The sequence below is a fragment of the Zonotrichia albicollis genome, chromosome 4 (genome assembly GCF_047830755.1).
Source record: "Zonotrichia albicollis isolate bZonAlb1 chromosome 4, bZonAlb1.hap1, whole genome shotgun sequence".
NCBI classification, from domain to species: Eukaryota; Metazoa; Chordata; class Aves; order Passeriformes; family Passerellidae; genus Zonotrichia; species Zonotrichia albicollis.
Window position 1 is genome coordinate 36634920 of NC_133822.1, and position 23767 is coordinate 36658686.

The window sequence follows — 23767 nt, forward strand, 5'->3', positions numbered from 1 at the left end:
TACATACCCAACCTTCTCAGTTTTCAAAGCAAATCTACAGAAAGGGCATTCACTGAAGGCACTGCATTGAATCTGTACGTGTAAAGCTGACCCAGCTGGTATTCGCCAGATACTGGAGGAACATCAATGCCTGTCTTTAAAAAAGATCAGAAGGAGCAGAAGGGAAAGGAGCTCAGGAATTGTAGATTTATGGCATCACTGTTGCTTAACCCTGATTCTAAGAAAGCGTATGAAATGATTTATCAACCAAACTCTTCGTCAGCACCTGAACAATGAATGGAGACTTGTAGAAGTCCACCAGGATTTGTTAAGGACAAGTCATGTCAGACCAATCTCGTATCTTTCTGTAACAAGGTAACAGACATTTTGGACAGAGGTGAAACTTAAGGTGTCATCCCCTTAGACTCCAGTAAGGTTTTTTTCATCTCTTTTATCACACTTTGATAGCAATCTAGAGGAACAAGGTCCTGAGGAGAGTGAATAACAAATGCATGCAAAAATGAATTAAAATGTCAAAAGGGAAGGGAGAATGGACTGGAGTTCTGTGAGGATCTGTCCTGTGCTCATTTCAGTTCAATGTTTTCTTTAATAAACTTGGTGGTTGATGTAGAATTTGCATATTAAATTTGAAGATGACAGAAAGCTGGGGAGACTGTAAATTTGATGGAGAGCGGGGTTAGAATTCATAATGCTCTTGACAAACCGGAGGTACACTGAAAAAGTGTGATGTAATTCAATAGAGACAAGTGCAAACTATTGTACCTTGGCAGGAACAATAGACTACATAAATACAGTGCAGAGAAAGATCAATTAGATCACAGTTCTGCAGAAAAGGATTGGGGAAAGGATAAAAGAGGATCACAAGCTGAACATGGTTGTGTATTGTTGAGAAAGAGGCAAATGCTGTACTTGGGCATATAAATAGGAGTTTAGCCTGCAAGGCATATGATGTAATCTCTGTGCTTTGCTGGGCAATGGTAAGGCTTAAAATCTCTCTGCAGTTCCATGGATAGCACTTCACAAAAGGTCTGGACAAAGTAGAATGACACTGGAGGAAGCTGCGAGAGTAATCGGGAATGTAGAAAATTGGCCTTACAAACAAGGATTTGATGAATTGGCATTGTTTAGTTGTAATTTGGAGAACTGAGGAGAAAGGGGGAGAGACTGCACAACAGGCAGTGGACTCTGAATCAGAGCGTCCCCATTCACAGCAAACCCTTTGACAGCACTGAGTGGCAGCATCAGTGACAGTGTCAGCACGTTTACCTGGTCCCCAGTGGAGGAAGCATTTCTGTGATGTGGTTTGTATGGTTAGAGGTTCAGGTGGTTCCCCTGTGTTGGAACAGTTCCTCTGGGCCATGGTCAACATAGTGTCTGGAGGCTGTCACAGGAAAGAAGGGGAGCTAGGGAGCAGGGCTCATGAGGAATCTCTAGCACTTGAAACAAGTGGGTGCCTCTTGGCCAAAGGTCTGCTTGGGCCCAAGAGCTGTTGCAGTCACTCACTGTCTGTGCTGTGTGCCAGCTGATGTCTTCAAGGTGAGGTTGGAGGGTAGGCAGGTCATCTTCTGCACACCATCTGTAACCCTGGGAGAAGGATAAAGGCTACATATTGTCTCTTATATTTTTTACTTCAAGCCAGGCTTTGTTCTTTATTGCCTTACTTGCCCTTATCTTTGTTTTTCTCTTTCATCTCTATCTTCCTATCTATCACCAATATATACCACAGAGTTTCAACTGCCTCAACTTCCTCTTCTGGACTTGTATTTGTCTTCTGGCTTGCAGTAATTCTCTAGGACTTTTATATATCAACTGTCTCATCTTTATTGTCATTATTATGGTGTCTTTTATTAGGCACCACAAAAACACCTTCTGGAGGTCAGTCTCTGAAAGTGTTGAAAGGAAATATTGTACACTACAAGCAGATAAATTAAACATACATATGGAGACAATGGGAGATCTTGGGTGCAATGAGAAAATGACATATCTGTATTATAGCATAATGAATGGTGTTTGTAACTTGGTGTCTGAATAGCTCCTGCAGATATCAAAGCTGAAGAGAGTTTGAAGGCTGAATGTCATGGCGTTTAAAATGATGTCTAGATTCCACTGGATGCTGGAATGCCAAATTGTATTTTCTCAAAGGAACTGGGAAACAAATTTAGTCTTCCATACCTGAAACTGTATCCCATTAATTTCTATTTTTTAAATTTCAAATGTATTCACCACATACTGCCTTGACATACTTTTCTTTTTTGGGGGGTAGTGGTTGTGCTGGTGATGCAATATTCATAGACAGTTATCATCTGCATTACTTTCACTACCTATTAAGAGTCTGAGGCCTTGTGAACTCTTTGGTTAGCCCGATCTGGCAATACTTAGGAGCTAAATAAAACAACCTTGAATTGCAGAGGCAATATTTGGGCATGGAAGGACAGGTGTTCTTACTCTTTTGAGAAGATCTAAAGTCTGTAGCTGAAGATAAAGGGGGCAGTCAAGAAAGCTCCTAGGAAGGCAGAAAACAGAAATGCAGCATTTTTATGGATGAATGAGCTTTTATGAAGTTGCTTTTAAAAGGCGAAATTATATGGCCATTTGCACTGCCTCTTGATTGCTCAGTGCACCAGCTATTCTTTATGCTGCATGCCATTTTCTGCCTTGTATTTAACTTCACAAAATATTCTGGGATGCAGTTTTCATAAAGAGACCTGTATTAACACATCTGTACTGTTTCATACTGTTAGATGGGAGTAGGATTTCCTCCAGGGGTGCTCATTAGCTTCCAGTATTTCTTGCCCTTATTTTATGCCATAGCCGAGCTCTAACCCTGTCTGAGTTAGCGGGGCTCTAGACTTGAGTATGACAGATGGCTATTCTATTGCAGCCTTTTTTGGCCCTTTTTGTCCTCCGCTCACGCTATAGCCGCAACGTAAGCTTTGAAGGCTCATTATCTAAATCATGGCATAGAAAAGTCCTTTGGGAGCCAAATTCACCTCTGGCATAAGAGTTGCAATTCCATTGACTTCAGAGTAGGTTCACTGTTTGACGTCAGGAGAAAATTTTTGCAATGTAGATATTAAAATGAACAGGTCTAAGACATAATGGACTGCTTTCCCTCCCCAAAATGACCCATTCACAGGCTTGGTTTGTCTTCTTGTCAATGCTGCACTCCACCCTTGCATACTGAGAACCTCTTTTCAGTTTGTTTCTGTCCTGGGACTTTCTTTTCTGCTCCGTGTTGTATCGTCCCAAATCCCTTCAGATCAGCTTGTCTGCAGTCTCATGCTTCCTCTCCTCCCTCTATGGAGATGGTTGTGCTGAGTCCTTGCAGCAGGTGTTGCTCAGACAAAGCTGAAACAGCTGTGCCAGGACCATCATTGCCACCATTAGGAGGTTGTGGAAGATGCCAACCAAAGTCCATAAATGCTGTCTCAGCTACTGCAGGCCAGGACTCTCATATCTCCCTTACACGAGGGAGCAAAGACAGGGAGGAGCCCTGGAAGCCTGGTGTACAGTAATCTTACAAACCTGAGGTATTTTCAGTACACAACTCCTGGTGGTATTTACAGCCTTGCAGCCACTCAGGAGGGGATGAGTTGTGTCAGCAACCCCTGAGATGGGGGAGGACAGCAGAAGTGAAGGCTGGCAACGCCTGAACTGATTGACTCTTATTGGCAACGAACTATTTTTAGGAGCCAATGATGAGAACAGCGTGTACTGCTGCAAGTTTGACTCTGCCTTGCAAGGGTATTATCTGTGAGTTTAATCAGTCTGTCACATGCATGGAGTGAGTAGCTAGTGTTTCAAAGGTTGTGTTTCATGCTGGGATAGGGGGAAGGAGAGCTGGGGGGTGGGGAGAGAAGCTTTTGAGGTATGAATGGAAAAAAATAGACACTCGCTTCTTGAGTTTCTGCTGTTTTTTCAAGTGCCATTAAATACACATAAATTACTTACATAAATTGAAGACAGACTTCTCAGATACCTATAAACTTGTTTTGGTGAGGCAAAGGCAAATCTGTGATAGCAGATCTCTTCTTTCCCTGAGCCTGGGAAGGTCTCTGAGCTCTCTGCGAATGAATTCTGTTCACAGAGGTTGCTTTGCCCTCTGTAGAGATGTAACTGTGCTTTCTTGGGATGAGATGTGGCAGCCGTTCATCAGTGCAAAGCCCTTCTAACCAGCCATTAGGAAATGTGTGAAAATGGAGGGGTAATTAGGGTAAGAGGCACTGCAATGAATAGCACTCAGGCTGCAGTACGACTATCATTCTCTGTCATGCAGACCAGCCCTGGTGAGTTTGATTTATGAACTGTGCAGAACAAGCTTTATGGTTATTTTGATTATCTGTGTTACTCTATTCACTGAAGAAGCCTGCCAATAACCAGTGCCCTGCTGTGCTGCGAGCTGCACAGAGGGATGTAGATGATGGCTGCTGCTACTAAATAGTTACCAGGTAAATATAAGCTGAGAAAACATGGTCACAGAGACAGAGGGGAGAGCCAGTGCACAGCAAATGCAGGCAAGTTAAGAACAGTAGTAAATAGCCAGGATTTTCTTGCTCAGCATACTTTGGAGAAAGTCTGTAAAGAGATGACATATTTTATCCAGTGATGGCAATGAGTATTTTTGCATTGACCTGCTAGGGAAATTTGAATTGTAAATGGGTGATAATTTTGAGTTTTGTGCACTATAAGCTTAACATAGCAGCAGCCTGACCACTGCAAATTATCTGCAGAAAGTGAGTAAAAGGGCAAAAGTGAGCCTTATGGTAGGGTAAGACAAAAAGCAATGACAGAACTTCACTGGTGTTCATGGGACTTCCCTCAAGAAGGTCAAAATTGAAGAAAATTGTATGGGTCTCTGAAAAGCTCCTGAAGAAAGTGGAACAGGTCAGCATTCACATCTTGTTACTGACTGAGGGGTTAGAGGCATAAAGTGTCTTGGAAAAGAGGCACTTGATACAACTGAGGAGGGAGGCAAACGAGGAATGAAAAGATGGGGGGAAAATTATACCAGGAAAATAATCTCTGAAACAGCCTTTAGAATGCATGTGCTGGGTTGGGGGACTGGGAGGCATTTGCCACAGCCAAAGTGAAAACATGGTAGAGTAAGGAAGGGAGCAGAACCATTTATGTCAGTGAAGGTCAGCAGACCTGGGTCCTAATCCCAACCTCAGACCTGCATCTTTGAAGACAAAATGGGGTCAAGAGCCTGACTGTGTTCCCCTCCAAAATACCGTCTGTCCAGAAGCAGGGTTTGCATTTTTGTATCCAGGAATTTGAGCATGAGCTCTCCTTCACTGAGTCCTGCTGTGCTGCTTGCTGCACGTCACCAGACTTCTGGTTTTTGGAGATATCTTGTCCAGCTCTCATGATACCTGGTTTTTCCTGATCTGTAAGATTACAGGCACCCCTGACAACAGCTTAACAATGGCACAGTTGCAGAAGTGCAATAACCTGCAGGAAGCAGACAAAAGTTCTTATGTGTAGGTAGATGCATGGATAGTGAATGGAGCCCATTAGCCTGTCAAAAATTCCTGTTTGTTCTCTGTATTAGTGTCTGTTCTGTTTGGAAAGTCTGCATTGTTTAGGCAAGAAAGTTCTGTAAAGTGAAAAATGAGAGACCCAGGAATATACACGTATTTACTGCAGTGCTGACAGGCGGGGGTAATCACAGACAGGGAGGAGGTGATGGGTGGAAAGGGCTTGATGCCGCACAGAAAGCAAACTGCAAGAAACCTGACAATGCAGCAGCCACTTTGGGAAATCATCAGCTGCGATGGCTGTGAAAAATCCCAAGGGAATCCCAAGTGCGCAAATGCAGTTATGATTTGACATCTGGATGACTGGATTGACATCTTGGGAAGGATGCTTTCATTTTCCACTCTGCTTATAGAGAAATGGGAATGGATGGAAGGAATGGGCTGAATTCTCATGTTCAGTGGTGTGCACCACACTGACAGGGCACCTCCATCTGCTGCTCTGGTGGGTACTGCTGGCTCTTCTCACTCTTTAGTTTGCTGAGGGATGGGGTGCTTCTCCCTGTAATGGAAGAAAGTTGCCTAGGAAAGGAGGTACATTTCTATATATACTTATTGCACAGAGTTCAGGCAAAGAAACATACCCACTCTCATTGAGCACCCAGTTTGCAAATGTGCAAAGGCCTGGTTTTTTGGATGTATTTATACAGATTGGGTATTTTATTTTGTTTTTATTATCAATAATGAGATTTTAACCCCAAATGTCTTCCTTTCCTAAAGAACACTGATGTACTACAAGGTAGAAAATATGATAAAACCCCATCCTGCTGAGGCAGAAAAAAAAGCTGCAGAAATTGCTGAAACAGAGGGAAGAAGTGACTTTGTCTGATTGCATTCACTTTGGCCCAAAACTCTTGCTGATGGCTTACTCCTTACCACAGCTCAAGTAGCAGCCAGAATCTTTGTACTGGAGGAGAAAATAGTACTAGAGAACCTGAAAGGGGGCCTTCCTTGACCTTTCCTGCTCTCTGGGGAAGTGAAAAATCTGGGACATACTCCTGAAGGAAAGTTCTCCAAATCTCTCTGAAATGTCACCCTCCAACAGCTGTGTGCCAGTGCACAAAAAATGCCCTTCTCTGATCATACAAGTGGTCCTTCAAGTCTGCTGGTGCCTGCTGTGGGCTCTATGATTTTTGCTAGAGTGTGCTCTGCAAGAAACTGTCTCTTGACTGATTTTCTGAGAGCTTTTTAACTTTCCTGGATATGTTGGGAAGCATTAAAAAAGTATGTAGTTTCCTAGAGTATGGCATATTTTATATGGCTATCGCCCTTCAAACTGCTGTCTTACATGGCTGACATAAGTGGCCAAATACATGCCCTATTCCCTAAAATACCCATTTCCAGAACAGTGTTTCTCAAGCAATCTAGAAAATATCCAAATTATATTCTTTGATAACTCACGGAGCCTTATGAAATCTGTAGTGCTAGGGCAGAGGCACAGGCACTGGCACTCAGACGTAATTCTGAGTGGATATAGAATCTGTAAGCTGGTGAGCCTGGAAGGAATTCTCAAAGGAACCTCCTGGTACCCAGTTCAGAGGGTAGAGGAGCAGCCAGGTCTGGGTCTCATGCCTGGCCTCTCTCTGTGACAGACCCAACCAGTTCTCAGAGATGAACCTCCAACCTTCTCCTGGGCATTCGAGGCCTCCTTCTGGAGTATGGCAATAAACTAGGAGAACGATGGAGCAGTTAAACTAGAAAAGACTCAGCATTAGTAGTAGGATTCGTTATCTGTGTCTGTGATGGTTCAGTTAAAGGCTCTTTCCTCTATCAGTTTCCCAGTATGGCACATTCTTGGCTTTTGGATTTATGCAGATGTACTAACACAGACCTGCACTATATCAGCTCTGGTCTCAGGGTGAAAACGAACCCACTGTGCTGGCTGGGTCAGAGAAGAGAAGGGTATAGTTGTGTTTCCACTTCACACCCTCATCACTTGTCTGCTCCCAGCCCTCCAAGCCATGCCTCTGTTCTTTCTCCTTTGTGCCCTGAATACTGCAGACAAGTCCCTCACGTGCTTTTTGGCATCTTCTGTGGCTTAGTGGCTACTTAAATATTTATTTATGTAGTACTTGCCCCTAGGGATTGTCTCATGAATGCAGAGGAGGGATATTGTGAGAGAAGGGGGTAATGAGCAGTCCCTAGAGGGCTCAGTGTTGTCTATTGCTGAGAGGCAGAAACTGCACGAACAGGCTTGTCCTGGAAAAAGATTAATGTGTGAAAGAACAAGCACACAGCCATGCACACAAACACACACACATGTATAAACACAAACAGAAAACTGGCAACTGAACACAAAGAGAAGGAAAACATTTGCATGAATCAGGTGTTTAGAGTCAGTCTGATCTGTTCAGTCATAGAATTTGCTCTCTTTTGACCCATAGGACACAAGCATTTTTACAGACCTGCTATCTAGAAAATGCTGCAAAAAAGATATATAAGGCAGCAGGGATGGCCTGAGACACCACATTCAACAGGCTACCATAATTTGAAGGACAGGCTGTATATCATCAAAAATATGAGTTTCCTGAGCTTTGCAAACACACTTGAATTTGCCCATTGATTTAAGTGTTAACAATATCTTTGTAGATAGCATGTAGGAAAATCTGGAATCTTTTTTGCTGTTATGATTGATATTGCTTGAACTTTAATCATATGCAAGAGGCAGCTCAGCTTGTTGAATTCATTAATTGCTAAGGCGTAACATATTCACTTAATTGGATTCTCTAGATAGAGATGTATTTATATGTATTTGTATATGTGGTTAGTGTATATATTTAGCTCCACAAAAGATGATATTAATGGAATGTTCAGGTTGCCTGGTGAAATAATCAGCAGACTGGAAGGAATAAATATTCAGTCATAACCACGATCTTTTCTATCACAAAAAAGGGTAAGACCTGGCTTACTGGATATTCTTGGCACAGCAGTGAAGCAGCCAGGCCTGTAAAGCTGGCACTGAGGAGAATTTGCACATGTACGTTCTTGGGCTGGCTGTGGGGCTCTCTCCCACCACAGTGCCTGTGCTGTCACTGAGGACTGCTGGTCTGCCTTTCTCCAAGACTGGTTCTCCTGCCCTGCTCTCAGAGGCTCCCTCTGTTTCCTTGTGGAAGACAGCACTGCACTGGTGAGCCAACAGCTGGGAACCATCCTTGGAGGTGGGCTCTGAGGGTGCAGGACAGGAAAAGCAATGCTGCTGTCTGAGGAGGCTGCAGCCTCCTTCCTTCCCTCCCTCCCACGCACATCTCACCTCTGTGTGTGGAGAACTAGTGTGTGGGGCCCTGGATGGCGCAGTGACTGCTTCAGAGCCATGAGGGAGAGCTGTGGCCAGGGGCCTCAGCTGATTGAGCTCTATGTTGAGTGTGGGAGATGAGATGCATCTGCTTCCTGGAGGCTGGAGTGGGCAGGGCCGAGTGCCACTGCATCAGCCAGAGCATCGCTGTGCTCCCTTTTCCAGGAAACTGATTTTCAGAGAGTGAGGAAAGACAGCTGCCTGGTCACTTGTGTCGCTTCAGCTTCCAGAGCAGGTGGAGAAAACCCAAGAATGTTCTCTTGAGCTTTAGTTAATCTCCTGCATCAAAACTAGTCCCTAGCAGGTCCCGTGCAAAACCCTGCTGCTCCATTTAGAGCCGCTGGTGCACATGGCTGGCTGGCGGTGCTGCTGCTCTGTCATTAATCTGCATGGTTCCCTTGCAACAAGGGTCTGATTATTCAGAGCCTTTAACAGAGGGAGAGCTGAGCTTCAGGAGGCTTTGGTGGCTTGCTTAAGGTTACAGAGTAAGCACAGGACAAGATAGGCAGCACTTGAATCCCTTCAGTCCTGGGCATCTGAGGAGAAAGCGTCTGCTCTCTGCACAGCTGCTGCACAGCTGCTTAGGGCAAGTTTGCCCTGTGAACACAGCTATGTGCTGCCTGTGCTGGCATATGCTTGCAATGCTAAATCCATACGGTGCAGAGCAGTGCCACGGGGGTGCATCAGCCAGCAGGGTGCAGGGCAGCTGTGTGAGCCTGGCAAGCTGCCCTGGCTCTCACTTTGCCCTTGCTGGGCTCAGGCTACAGGGCATCTGGACTGTAACCATCCCCACTGCATCCACCCCTGCCATGATGCTTCTGCTCTGAGGTTACACAGACCAGACCAGCTCAGTCCTGTCCTCACCTTCCATGCAGTACAGCCCTCAGCCCTGTCTTGGTCTCCTAGGAGTGTATTGTGCAGCACAAGAAGCCTGTCTGCAGCATGATCTGCCTGATTATGCCTTCCTATAGCCTCACCTTCTGGGCATCATGACAATGAGGGACCTGCCAGCTTCACCCTCTTCCACCTTTCTCCAATGCACCTTTTCCAATTTGGCTTCTGCTTTCTTTGCCTCATTCAACCCCTTGGCAAGGTCAGTGCTGCTTTTTTCATCATAAAACAGGATTGTGTAATCTCTACATTGGTTGGTTTTCTTGCCGTCCATTGCTGTTTCTTTATTCCTCTCTTCTCTGCCAGTGCTTGGAGATTCATGGATAGCTCTTTCTCCATCTTCACAGAAAGTTCTTGGCCCGTTTATTGGTTTTGTAATAGCTCGTGCACATTCAAGCCGTAGAAGTAATTACATACAGAAAATAAAAGAACAGTGATTCAATTTTTAGCTTGTGAAGTCAAGCTAGGAAATGCCAGTCTTGTTTCCCAGGCCACCTTAATTCTACTTCAAGTTTCTTTGAAGTGTAAAGGTTGAGGGAGGGACTCCATGGAGAGAGCTGCATGCACTCATTAATTAAAATTTGAATCGAAATGTCCACACACAAGTGGGATGGAAGAAAGGCTGAAAAGGAAACTGTAAACCTGCCATTTTCTAATACTTCAGAGTAAATAAATTACCCTTCATGTAGTTGGTTTTATGGTTTGGTGGTGGGTTTTTTATATGTGCTATGTTTTAATTTGTTTCTTAAGAGGAAACCCCTCAAAATCTTTTCAGTAAAATAAATTGTTCATTCTCATGCATGCTGAGCTTTCAGCACCAAGTCTGACTGTTCAAGCTGGTGACTAACCTGCACTTGTTTCACAGACATTAATGAAAGCTCAAAGTTGTTTGCCTTTCTTCTGCATCCTGAGTAGTGGAGTGCGGGTGACCTTTTCACATTGAGGCACATTTAAACAGATAGAAGAGAACTTGGATGATTTGTCCACATTTTCTGTGTAGCCTGATTGGACCTCTGCCTTTCTCTTGCCCTGCCAAAGCTGAGGTGTGGTACTTACCATGGCACTGGTGGGGAGTCTCCACTGATTGACTGAGGTGCTGGGTTTAGCTCTTAAACGTTTTTGCTCAGATGCTGTTCAGACTGGCTGCCAGGATTTCTGCAAGAAAGTGACAGAAAAGAAATTGTGATTATTCAACAGTTTATAATGCAGCTAAGACAGAATGAAATTTATTGGGCCAAAGTAAAAAAACATGTCCTTAACCTCAGAATTTTTGCCCTGCTGACTTTGAAATGCCTGTTGCAAAACATGAAATTGTTGTTTTTTCTCAGAGAACTGACCTGAAGATTCTTGCAATGGAAAATGTCAGAGAACTTAATTACAGGCTAACTGCTTATCCCCCTTAAAACAGTGGTAACTGCACAGCACACACACATTAAATACACAAAATTATCCACCTGGTTCTAGACTGACGGAAATCATTCTGTGTGTGGACTTACATGCCATCATAAAAGATATCCTGCAACCTGCTGAGAGCCTTAGCTTCATCTGATGTCTCCAAAACTGCCTCTGTCATGCCTGTTCTCCTACTTTTAGGCCACAGAAATGGCACAAGATCCTGTTTAGTGTTGACATCTTTATGCCCAAAATGACACACATTGAAATAGAGGTGTATGTGAGGCCCATCAGGTCTGAGAGAAGGGAAGAATTTTATTTCTTTAAGGCCATGCTCCCAAGAAAACAGTTCTTGGCTTAACTCTTCTTTGCTACCTAGGGTTGGCAAATACATAGCTTCTTCTCTCCTTTCCAAATCACTGATTTCGAGGTTACCTCTCACTCCCTCCACACTCATGTCTGGTTGTGCTCCTTTTGCACAGAGATGCCTTGCAGCCCAGATGGCCTCAGCTGGGCCCTTGGCAATTCTGCTTGGACTCCAAGCTCGGATGGGCTTAAGATAACTGCTGCTGGGGGATACCTCTGTGTGTGAGTACCTGTGAATGGCATGGGAAAGGAGAAGAAAATCTTTGGCAGAATCACTAACAAGAGCACTTGCTGGCTATAACCAGCATGGCATATGCACATGTGTGCCATTGAACCAGCTGTCCTGCTTGGTGGGCTCCATCCTGGTTGGATCTTCTCTGTAAGGTGTAGGTAGAGCTGGCAGGTCTTGTCTAATGCTCCTCCCAAACTTGGCAGAATGCTGTGGTTTTCAAGCAAAGCCCGGCACTTGGCTGTAGCAGTGAGTCAGGTGGGAGCCTGAAACTCATGGGTTCTCTTTCTGGAGTTCTTATCCATCAGAAAGTCTGAAGCTTGAGCTTCTGAGGCAGAAGTCTCCAGCTGGGGAGTACAACCCACACTAGCTCCTGGGGGGCCCCATCTGGCCTGGCAGTCTGTGCTGTATGAGAGGTTGGTCTGCAGGCAGAAGTACCATGGTAAGTCTCACTGCTGATGGAGATGTAGAGTGCTCACACTGCTGTGGCCTGGGCCAGCAGTTCATTTCAGGACAGAGGTGGACACTGCTGGGATGCAGACAAGCCAGTCCATATCTAAGTCAGTGGGAACTGAGACAGGGGGGAAATCACCCTGCAAATTGCTCCCTTATCTCTGCAGGTTTCTCAACTGCTTGCACTGTTCTCACTCCTTTGACTGGTCCTGGCACAGGGGCACCAGACTGAAGACATGATGGAGGCAGTGGTCAGGACACAGGTCTGTGCAGTGACAGGGGCACCAGACTGAAGACATGATGGAGGCAGTGGTCAGGACACAGGTCTGTGCAGTGAGGACTGTGTCCATGGTGCACAGCAGTGACAGGAGGCAGGACCAGAGGTGGCTGGGTGAGATGGGGTGCTGATGAGCCAGGCAGGAGGGACCACCATCCATTTCCATTACACGGGTGAGATGGAGACTGTCTGCTGCTTTCCCCCAGCCCCACTCCCTGTCCCCTGTGTTTGTTGGGGAGCAACTGAGTGAGTAAAAGAAAGAAGGAGGAGAAACTGAATCAGGGCATGAGGGTATTTACATGCTTTCTGCATAGAGGCAGATAAGGGAGACTGTGGAAAAGAAAAGGTGCAAGAATGCAGTGAGCAGCCCCTTTTACCACCCACGGAATACAGGGAAAGCAGCAAGGTTGTCCCTGATTGCTCCTATCCCACAGCTTTGCTTCCTATCCTGTCTCTTTGCAAAGCTAAGAGAAAAGTCCTGGCAGAGAACCAGGATGCAGAGCAGACCTGTTGTTTCTCCTGGGTTTGGAGCTCTGGTGACAGCTTGGAGCAGTGTTTCAGCTGGCTGGCCCTTGGGTGGCCCTGGTGCATGCACTAGACTCCCTGCCTTGTGCCAGGGTGAGGGGGGCTGCAGATATGCACGCTGGAGATTTGGAGGTAGTGGGGCTGGCTGTGGCTATGCCAGTGTGACTCCAGACCCAGGATCCAGACAAAGGGTGTTCTGCCCATCAGGACAGCATTTGCAATCAGCCCAATGCCGTCAGTGGTGGGAGAAGAAAGAAACGGGGACTTGTGGCTTTGTAACTGGTTTCCCTGGAATCTGGCTCCCAACATGTGCAGTAATTCCCCTGGAGGAGGTTTGATCCTCCCCTTTCCAGCAGTGAGAGGAGAGCTGAGCACCCCGTGTCTCCCTGCCAGAGGGGTGTGTGTACAGCCGTGCCAGTGCTGCTCTCGGCAGGTGTGCAGCTCTGCACAGGGCAGGGGCTCTGGTGCTCTCTGAGGTGTTTCACCCACTCTGACACCCCCCACTAAAAGGTAAAGGATCTCTCTCTGTTATTCTCAGAGATGCTTTTCAAGCAGTGCCTTCAGTCTTGCTTGCAGAGCATAGAAAAAAGTGAGGTTTAGGTAACTCACCCCCTCTCTTTTTATGTTTTCTCCTCTCCTAACCCTGCTGGGGCCAGCTTCAACATTTAGGTTTTCTCAGCACAGGGGAACAACTTTGGCCTTCTTCTGCATCTGCATTTTTGAATATTCCTTCAGCTTCAGATCCCAAGAGATTCTGGGAGAGATATTCCATCAGTGTAGAGAGCAGGTGTCACTGCACACGTGTCAGGGTTTTGTACACCATTGTACTGGACCCACTTAGCAGCCAAAGCTCTAAACTGTCTCCCAGACTGCAGAGTGAATTGGCAAGCATCCCTCCCTCTGTGTAACATGCTTTAGGGGGAGAAAAAAAAATCTGAGTGAAATAAACGAAAGCTCAGCAAAATGAAACTCAAACCCAGAATTCAACAGGGAAAGCCAAGGGGAAAAATCATTAGATAGGGCATTACATGCATGGACACGTACTGGATGCAGACACACACCTGCACAATGCGGATGCAGTCCTAGAGACTGCAAAATGCTTACATAAAGCATTTAGATGCCTATACATGCACATAAAAATACATTTTCTTTAAAGCCTTTGTGACTCCTGAACCGCCTGGGACACAAAATGTGCAATCTTACCAAAACCCCTGCTACATTTTCCCCTGCCTCACAGTCCTGCAAAGGAGAGCAGTAGAGATGCTCAAGGTGAAACCTTCTTTCACCTTAGATGAACAATGATAGGGATAGTATAAGCTCCCCAACTTTAGATTTTATTTACCAGACCAGAATCAGAAAAGACTGATCTTGCTGGAATTTGGGACATTTATTAAGCTCCCCTGTCCTCACACAGTCATTTCAGAAGGGCATGATGGCTCTAAGTATACAACACTATTAAGTAAGAATCTGAGTCAGGTGCTGTCACTGCCTGTTAGCTGAAGGTGGGTTATGTTGGATGGTAGTCAGTTTTCAGTATTTGTTAAGATAAAAATTTTGTTCTAATTCTTCTTCCCAAATCCTAACACCTGATTTGCCCCTGCCAGAAGCTCAGAGTTACATTCTCCAGCCTACTCAGATCATAGCCCCCGCTACCATTAACAGCTTCCTCTCTCCTCATGTCTCCTATTTATGCCTGTGCTGATTGCAGTCTGCATTTCCATAAATCATGGTTATGTATACATCAGGTAGCACTAAGGTCCTTGAATAACTATGTCCCCCTGGTCTCCCTGCTGCATCCAGGCCAGCCTTGCCTGCATGAACCACTTTCTGGGATTCCAAGTTAATGCTACCATCAAGAACACCATCATCTCCCAGAGGGGCTAGTTTTATACCTGTATTGAATTCTTGGTGCCTTCTGGTTTGGAGGAATGATTTAGCAAGGCAAACTCTTTGGCATTCTCACAGCTCTGACCTTTGTGTGACACCAGTGGAGCCCCATAGTTCACTGACTTTGCAGAAGTCAGAAGTGCTCAAAGTATACCTCATTAACCTTCTCTGGCTAATCATGGCAGGGGACAGGACCTTAGCAACTGCAAAAGGCATATAAATGCACCAGGAAATAAATGTTTCAGCAAAAATGGCAAGAGTTGTGTAAATGCCAGACCTCAGTAAGATGGAAGACTGTGTTTCTGCAAAGAGCTTTTATTCCCAGAATGAGTTGTAAAGCAGGAGCAAGTATCTCACCCTGTCTGTACTCTAAGCTCAGCCTCTCTCCTTCTGGCATATGCTAGGTGCTGTATAAATATAGAGGGGAGAAAATCACACCATCTCCTGCAGCCTACATTTTTAATTGAAAGGCTATTAGAAGCAATTCCTGCTTCTGCAGGTGCAGTCAAGAAAGCATCCTTCCCCAGGTGGTTGTGGAAGGTGAACTTGAGGTTCAGGAAGGAGTTTGTTTTTGTGTTAATTAATTTTGCATGTGGAGCATTCACAACCATTTCTTGTCTGCTTTGGCTGACGTGGTTAATTAATCACCCTAAAGTGTCTGTAAACAGGGGATTTTTGCTCTTTGTGGCATCTCTTTTCCACCTGCTGTAGACCAGCCTGTGTGAGGATACAAACCTGTACCATCTCAGGAATGATACTTTTGGTAGTGGGTGTGATGTCAGCACTGTAAATCTGAGAGTCATAGCTTAACCAGCTTGGGTGAAGGCTAAGAGGAATGTTTTATTCTCAGGGCACTAGAGAAGGTGTTGCTACTGAATGAGGGAAGTAGGAGCAAAGGAGTTGGAGGTATCATTTGCATCAGTCTTTGTCTTCATGTGGGTTAGCTGGGGGACAGAGATATGATGATTAAGGCTGAGTTTTGACATTTGCAGATGGAAAAATTGAGGGGAAAAGGCTTTTCACAGTGGAATTCCTCCTCTTGCTTCTGCTTATCTGTAGTCACTGGACTGGAAAGGCTCATCTGGTTCCATCCCTCTGCTCTAGGCAGCAAAATCATATAGCCCTGTACAAACCAGTTGTGCTGCTTCTTGACCCCATTTTAGTTGTTTTCACAGCTACTTTTGGACAGCTGTTCCAAAACTCCCCCCTCTGATGGTTAAAATCCATCTTATTTTCAAGGCAAATTTCCTTACAATCAGTTGTTCTTTTACTGGCATTGTTTTTCCTGCTTAAAAATCACTTCCTTTTCTCCCTTGTGTATCTGTCCCCCCTTTATTTATACAGAGCAGTCATATCCCCTCTTGGTTTTCATTTATCTAGGTTAGACAAGCTTTTTAATCTCCTTCTTTAAGACAGGCTCTCTGTTCCCCTAATTGCTCAGTCCAAGGTTATTTCTGATAACTAGCTTTCCTGTAAGGTTCCTTGCTGCTTTGCCCAAACTGAGTGTAAAACATCACGACCTATTGCCTGTTGAGTAATTTTGGGGTAAAGAAAGATGCCAGCTATCAGATCCAGAAAAAGAAACATCAAGGTGCTGCTGTGAAAATTTGCATTTGCTCTCCATCTAATCTCTGTGAAGCTGAAGACTTCCATAGTAACTTAGTTCCTGATAAAATTTCTCTTTAGAAACAGTAGTGGCATCTCCATCTAGACTGAAAGCCAAGCCTGTGGAGCTACAGTAGATCTCTGTACTTCAGTCCTCGTGAATATCTTGCACCAGCCTTCCAAAACCTCTTTCAATCCAAAATGATTCTACTTTATTTATGCATGATTTATTTCTTCACAGTCTACTGCAGCATTAAGGTTACAACAGCGTCCCCATGGTCTGCCTTTATTTTATGTACCCTGAGTTATGCCTACTTCCATTGGCAGTGTCCCAGTTATAACTGCTATTTCTATGGTGCTTCTAGAGTAGTCCTTTTCAGGTCCTGCCCAGTTGTTCTGGTTTTCCCATGTCCTCATTCAGGATCTGGACCAATTCTACTGACAAGAATCTTGTTTCTCCTTGGATATGCCCTGCTTCCCAGAGGGGTTAGGTATGCTTCTCCATCAACTGTATTACCAATAACAGTCCTATTTTCTGCCCCTTGTCCAACATCCTACCTTTACTATTTCTATATTTGATCTTCCATCTTTCATGTATTTAATTCAGGTGGAAAAGTTATGTGAGATTTTTCCAAATTTTAAAGACAGGAAGCTTGCACATTTATACACATTTATACATTTCACATTTATACCATTCATAGATACATGCTGTATGTGTTCCCTCATCAAGCTCTAGACACATGGACATGTGTATGTGTCTCCTCATTTCTACAGTATCTGTGAGCCTTGTGGCCTTTTCTGTGTTTATCTACCCAGTGCATCCCAGATGTAAAAACATGACATTATCACAGTTTTACCCAATGTGGAGCCACAAGGATGCAGATTGGGTTACAGAGATTCTTTATGGAATAGGGAATTTCTGCCTCCTAATTCATGCTCTCTGTTGTTGCTTTAGTGCTTCCCCACTGGAATGAATAAACTCCTTAGCTCCTAGGGAAAAAAAAATAAAAAAAAACAATAATAAGGGAGGAAACATTGAGCTTTTGGGAAAATGCAGAAAGCAGTTCAAGTCCTAAGTGAGTTTAGAATGGTCTTTTTTTTTTATTATTCTGCAGATGAAACCAAATCCCTTTTGTTCCTTTTGCATTTCTTCTATAGCGGGGTGGGGAGGGAGGGCAGAGAAGAGAGAGAGCAGAATTTGAGATAAGATTATAAATGAAAAGAGAGTGGTGCAAGGCATGATGCAAACAGGAGCCTGAATAAAATAATAACTTTCAGGAGACTTCACCTAGCTAGTTTTACTCCAGCCTGTTGAAAAACAAGCACCTAAAGGTTCAGCCCTCTCCTGAAACTCCACCCCAAATACCAGTGCAATGCTGCTGAGTATCTTGCCTAAGAAACATATCTGAACATTTATCGTTTAATTCAGAACTGTATTCTTGTGCCTAGCCCTTGAAAACTGAATTTCTAGGAGATTTTAGTTTTCCATCTGTTGACAATAGTTACAGGTCTTTCCAGATGCTCTTGTATTTTGAAGTCCTACCTTGCCATATGAGGAGGAACTCGGAATTTACTTCTGCCTTTGTTGGAGCAGATGATTTTGGAAATTCATGGGAGTAGCTTGTACTTGTCCATACTACCTATCTGGGTAAGGATTTTGTGAATGGTGAGACTGGATGCTGGTCATTTGAACAGGTGGCTGCTTTTGCCAGTGTAGCTTATAAGATACCCACTGAATGAGACCATCAGCTCCTCTCTGTTAAAAATATCTTACTGACCTGATAACACTGAAAAGAGCACATGTAGGAGAATAAGAAAATACACTCTCCTGGTATAAATTGCAGCGAGAAGATTTAGGTTAAACATCAGGAGAAAAACCTCACTTTTTAATGGGAAGGATAGCTAAGCACTGGAATAGATTGCTTGTGGAGACCACGGACTCTCTGTCAGTGTAGGGCCAGGTTAGAGAAACATCTGCCACAAATGGCTGTTACAAGCCTTAGCTTCCCGTGGGAGGAGAGAAAAGCCTCTGTTAAGAATTAGTTTCAAGGAACTAATGCGATGCACCTTTCATTAAAGATGCGCATTAACATACTGCAGAACTCTTTTATTCTGGCTGCATTATACCGCGGTTGAGGCAATTTGCCAGCTGGCTGGAAGGCTTTCAGAAGGCTCCCACTTGTTTTCCCCTTGCATAGGCAATCTTACCTTTTGTCTGCATGGGATAACTTGTGTGCTTAGACAAACAAATAGCATGTGTGATTACCTTTCTGTTCTACAATAATTCTCCCTTTCTTTCTTTGCAAATGTGTTGGAATACTCCCTTCCTTGAACACCTCCAAATTCACCCCCAAGCCAAAGTGACTTTACTTCTTGACAAGATCAGATGGAGTATGGGACAGTTAAGGTGAAATTCTGTTGCTTAGGAGCTGTGTCCTGGCATAAAGTAACATTATACAGGGATTGGAGAATATGATTAGAAAGGAGTTTTTATAGATTCCTAGTATTTTACTTTTACTGATTCTGTGACCTTTCAGGGCTCCTAGTGGGAGTTTGGATGACTGGACTGATTGGAGAACACCCAACGGGTCTTGAAACTGCAGGGTGACCAATATGAAGGATGCCTGGGATAGTTTATTTTCCCTCTTTTTGCTGAGGCAAGCACTCATCAGAACCCAAGTAATAACAGTTCATAAGCTGTTAATACAAAGTACCCTGAGACTTCTGAAATGCCTTGCTCTGCTCTGCACAGCTTGCTAGGCTATATTCTTTAAGCTTAGGCATCTTTACCTGGACAAATCTAGGGCATTTAATTCTGCTAACTTTTGTCCCTGCAGTGAATTGGTCCTTTCCTCTTATGGCAGATTATCTAGCCTACAAATTTGAGTATTCTTTATCTTGCATTGTCTCCATCCTCTGCACATGTGGTGTTTCTTATTGCCCACATGTTGCTTATGCCCATCCTTCTTTAACTATGTGCATATATATTTGACCTTTGCATGTATAAGCATGTAAAGAAGTCTGCCCTCTTTTAATTCACTATGATTTTCTGACTTTTCTTATTCATATCGGAACGTGTATGGAGTTATGTGGCATGTCTGATTGTTCAGGTTAGCAATAAAATGTAACATTTGCACATATTTTTGAGACAATCCATCACTGATTTGGAGATCAGAACATTTACTTAATTCCTGTTTTTCTTCCTCTTTGGACAATTTAGAATTATTTTATTGGGATAATAAGGAATAGATGTGTACTACTGTATTTGCAGGTGAGGTGATTTAGTGTACAGAAGGCTGTGGCAATGCTGTCATTATTATCCTAATTTCATAATGTTTCTGTGTAGTACAACACTGTGAGACGTGCCTGGCACACAGCCTTATGAACTCCCCTTTCTATCCCAGAGAACTTCTGGGTAATTATGGGTTGGGTTTGCCTATCTGATCTAATTTATCACTTAGGGGGTTATATCATGCCTGTTACTGAGATATCTAAGTGCTGCTGAGATTCTGCGAGATGTCTCTTTCATCAGCCACTTATTTCTATGATAAGTTAATGTTACTGAGCTGAAAACTGGGCTGTTCTGTGCAGCATCTTAATCACTGGTCCCTGCTGAGCCCCATGTGGCAGTTACTACTTTTGGGGATTTGAGCTCAGTTACTTGAGAGCTAAAGTAGCTCTGCAGAAATCTCTGGCTCAGATGATGATGAATTGACCTGCTTGGTGAATGAGTGGGAAGCCCAGGGCTGAGCAGACCCTGGATAAGCATATGAGTCTGTGCTCTTCATTCCCTTAGAAATTCACTTTCCACATCGAGGTTTAGATATTATCATGAGTACAGAGCATCTCCATGGGTGGAGGGAACATTATGGGCAAGCTCTCCTTGGCAATCTTTGCCTTTGGGAAGGCAAGACCAGCTGCCCACCTTTTTACAACCCCCCACCTTGTGTTCACTTGGGTGCTGTGTTCACCCTGAACAAGGAGGGTGGATGTGGAAACTGCTGTCTCTGGGTGATTTCTTCTGCCTTTCTTCCCCTCCACAGCCCTCAGAGAGGATTTTTCTTTCATGGCCAGATGAAGTGTTTGTTTGTTTTGAAGGTGACAAGTGTTTTATGTGAATTCTGGATACTCTCAAATGCCAAACCCCAGCTGGGCTTTGAGTTTCACAGATTATCCACTGACACCTAATGAGCCTTTAGTAAATGTTTCTCCCTCCCATTCTGTCATTTCAATAAATAAATGACTGAAATTTGGGGGTTGTGGGAGGGGTGTTGGTTTGGAGTGGAGGGAAGCTTTTCTGTTTACCCACCAAGCAGGTACACCACTAAGAGCAGTCATGCAAGCTTCCCACACACCCACACTGCCTCTGCCATCAAGTCAGCATGTCTCAGTCCTGGCCTGGAGCACTTGCTTTGAGGATCATACAGGAAAGCTTCTTCTAAAGCCCAGTTAGCTTCTTCACCCTCTCAGCTTTGGTTGCCAGCCAAGGTGCTAATTACTGTCAACTGTGATGGTGGGAGGGGGAATTGAGAACAAAGGCGAGACTTTGATAGTTGAAAGTACAGTTGATGTTCAAGTTTTCTTTTTTCCCCCCGGATGTTTTTTTGGGGTTTTTTTTTGCAAGAAATGGTCTGCCTGGGCAGTGGGTGAGCTTGCATGTATTGTCTCTTTAAGGACTGCAGTGGCTTCTAAACAGCTTTCATTCTTAGCAGTAGGTATCAGATAATTGAGTCTCACCTCCTTTTTTGACTACTGAAGATATGATCTCTATTCAGTTAGGAAATGGAAAATTAAGTGTTCTAAAATTGCAAGAGATTTATGGAAGTTATGAGAATTAGGGAAAAAATAGCAAGATTTAAAAATCATCATAGATACTCTTTGGTATTAATTTTCATGCATCAGAAACATAAAACAATTCATTGTTTCCAGCTAAGGTATGTAACCAAGTCATTGTGTTCCAGTTGTTTGGCTGAAAAGGTTGAAGGTTATAAGTCTGTTTGACCACAGTCACAGCATTCCCATGGTTATCCACTCACTCTCACAGGAGGTGAGACCATAACAGAGATGAGACAGCTCAGAGATATTTCTTGTTCTGCACTTCCCCCTTGTTTGAATCCGCTCACTCAGAGCCTTCTCCCCAGAAATGTCTCCATCTTACGTGAGTCGTGAGTTTGGGTACTCCAGGATGGTCTTCTTACCTCTTACTGCAGTGGCTGTGGTTGATGCAAAGGGATGGCACGATTACAAGTCTATCTTCTGTGGTTTGTGTCTCCTCAGGTGGGGAAATGGAAGGAAAAAAAGTTGCAGATGAAGTATTACGTGTGGCCACGCTTTGAGCTGTATCCCGACTCTGAGGAACGCGAGGACGATCACCTGAGTATCGTGACCTTGGAAGAGGCACCATTTGTCATTGTGGAGAACGTGGATCCCCTAAGTGGCACCTGCATGAGGAACACGGTCCCTTGCCAAAAACGCATCGTGACTGAGTATGCACCCCTATATTCTTCTGCTCCTCTGGGGCTCTTTGTTCTCAGCAGAATGCAAAGTGTCTGTTGGGCCAATACCATTATAATCTATAACCCTTTTTAGAAAATCACCTCCATTTGCCCAGCCTGTCCCATGTCCACTCATGATGGGCCCCTTTGGGCAAATCATTGCAGTGTGTCCCTTCACCCTCCAGCACAGATAGCACAGTATAAATTGTCCACATTATATAGTGGGAGGGGGAATGCAAACTGTCAACAGAGGGGAATTATAGTTGTTTCTCCCAGTCCTTTAACCCATTATTATTGTGATGGTTCAGGAACAAAACTGATGAGGAGCCAGATTACATGAAGAAATGTTGCAAGGGGTTCTGCATAGACATCCTCAAGAAAATCTCAAAGTCTGTCAAGTTCACCTATGACCTCTACTTGGTGACTAATGGCAAGCATGGAAAAAAGATCAATGGGACATGGAATGGAATGATTGGAGAGGTCAGCAGAAAAGGGAGGGCATGGTGGGCTTCAACCCTGGGCTGGGTGATACGGGTCAGGTCTAGCCTCCCATTATTATTGGGTCCCCTTCTGAGGCAGGGACAGAGGTGACTCTAGAAATGACTGGCCTGCATTCTTTCTTGGCACTGAGTGAATTAATTTGCTCTGACACTCCGACCATGACAACCTTTCTTGTCTGACCATTAATTATTATTCTCTATGGTCTCACAAATTTGGCGTACACAGTCTTAGAAAGAGGCTGTCATCCATTCACCATCGTTGCTGCAACCTAGATTATGCTTAGGTTGTATATAAGGTGAATAAAGAATGAAATAAGGCTTTGCAGTGTTTGAGGGAGGATAAAGCAAGGACAGAAAAATGAGATAAGACGTCTTCTCCGTGGATGATGTGTTTATCCTAAGACCTCTGTGGATTTATTTTTTGTACACAGACCAGCTTTGAGGAGAAGATTAATGTCTATAGGTTTTCTGAAAGAAGAAGTTGTCCTGATGAAAGATTAGAAAGGAGAGATGTTACAAACAATATAGGGAATGGGATTACAGGAGTAAAAGGATTGTGTTGAAAGGCAGGAAGATGAGAAGGGGCTTGCCTGTGGTGCTTGAGGGCTGCCTAGTGTCTGTGTGTGATCTCTTTCTTTTCTTCCTCCAGGTTGTCACCAAACGGGCCTATATGGCTGTGGGATCCCTCACCATTAATGAGGAACGTTCAGAAGTGGTGGACTTCTCTGTGCCCTTCATTGAGACGGGAATCAGTGTCATGGTGTCACGTAGCAATGGAACTGTCTCACCTTCTGCCTTCTTAGGTATTGTTTCAATCTAAAATTAAAACTTCACCCGGTGGTCATAAAAAAAATTAGGTGAAGGTTGTTTGTGATTCTCAGTCTGAAAGCTCTTTTTTGGGAGTACCTGTGGGACAGGTATATAAAAATATACTGTAATGTTTTAGAACTGAGTCACAGGCAAGCAAAATCCAGGCAAATGCAAGTGCAAATAGGCACTGCCTATGGGTTCCAAGCCAAGACATTTTTCAGCAATTGTATGCCTAATCCTAGAAAAATTGGGCTCACTCAGAGTTGTCACATACACTGCAGCACTTGATTTCCCAGTGATTCAACTAATAGTATGTTCAAGGATTGTAGGCCAGAAGAAAATGGATTCAAATGTTATAGCTGGGATACCATAACACATGGTGATAGCAATTGGCAATAAATAGTTGCACATTGAGAGACATTATTTGTAAAGATGTTGTTAACTAAGCCCTCCCTTGACGCCTAGTAGAAGTTAGAGAACTAATAGACCTTTTCAAGAACGGTTGAGCCAT

At 44.1% G+C, this 23767-nt stretch overlaps 1 protein-coding gene across 4 annotated transcripts in view; it reads left to right on the top strand.

Moving 5' to 3' along the window:
* Nucleotides 1-23767, top strand: part of GRIN2B (glutamate ionotropic receptor NMDA type subunit 2B) — a 208758-nt gene that overhangs the window by 153028 nt on the left and 31963 nt on the right. For all 4 annotated transcript variants that reach the window (XM_074539485.1, XM_074539487.1, XM_074539486.1 and 1 more), the window contains 3 exons: nucleotides 21729-21937; nucleotides 22255-22426; nucleotides 23096-23249. In XM_074539485.1, the coding sequence (XP_074395586.1) occupies nucleotides 21729-21937; nucleotides 22255-22426; nucleotides 23096-23249 (535 nt within the window). The remainder of the gene's footprint in view (nucleotides 1-21728; nucleotides 21938-22254; nucleotides 22427-23095; nucleotides 23250-23767) is intronic.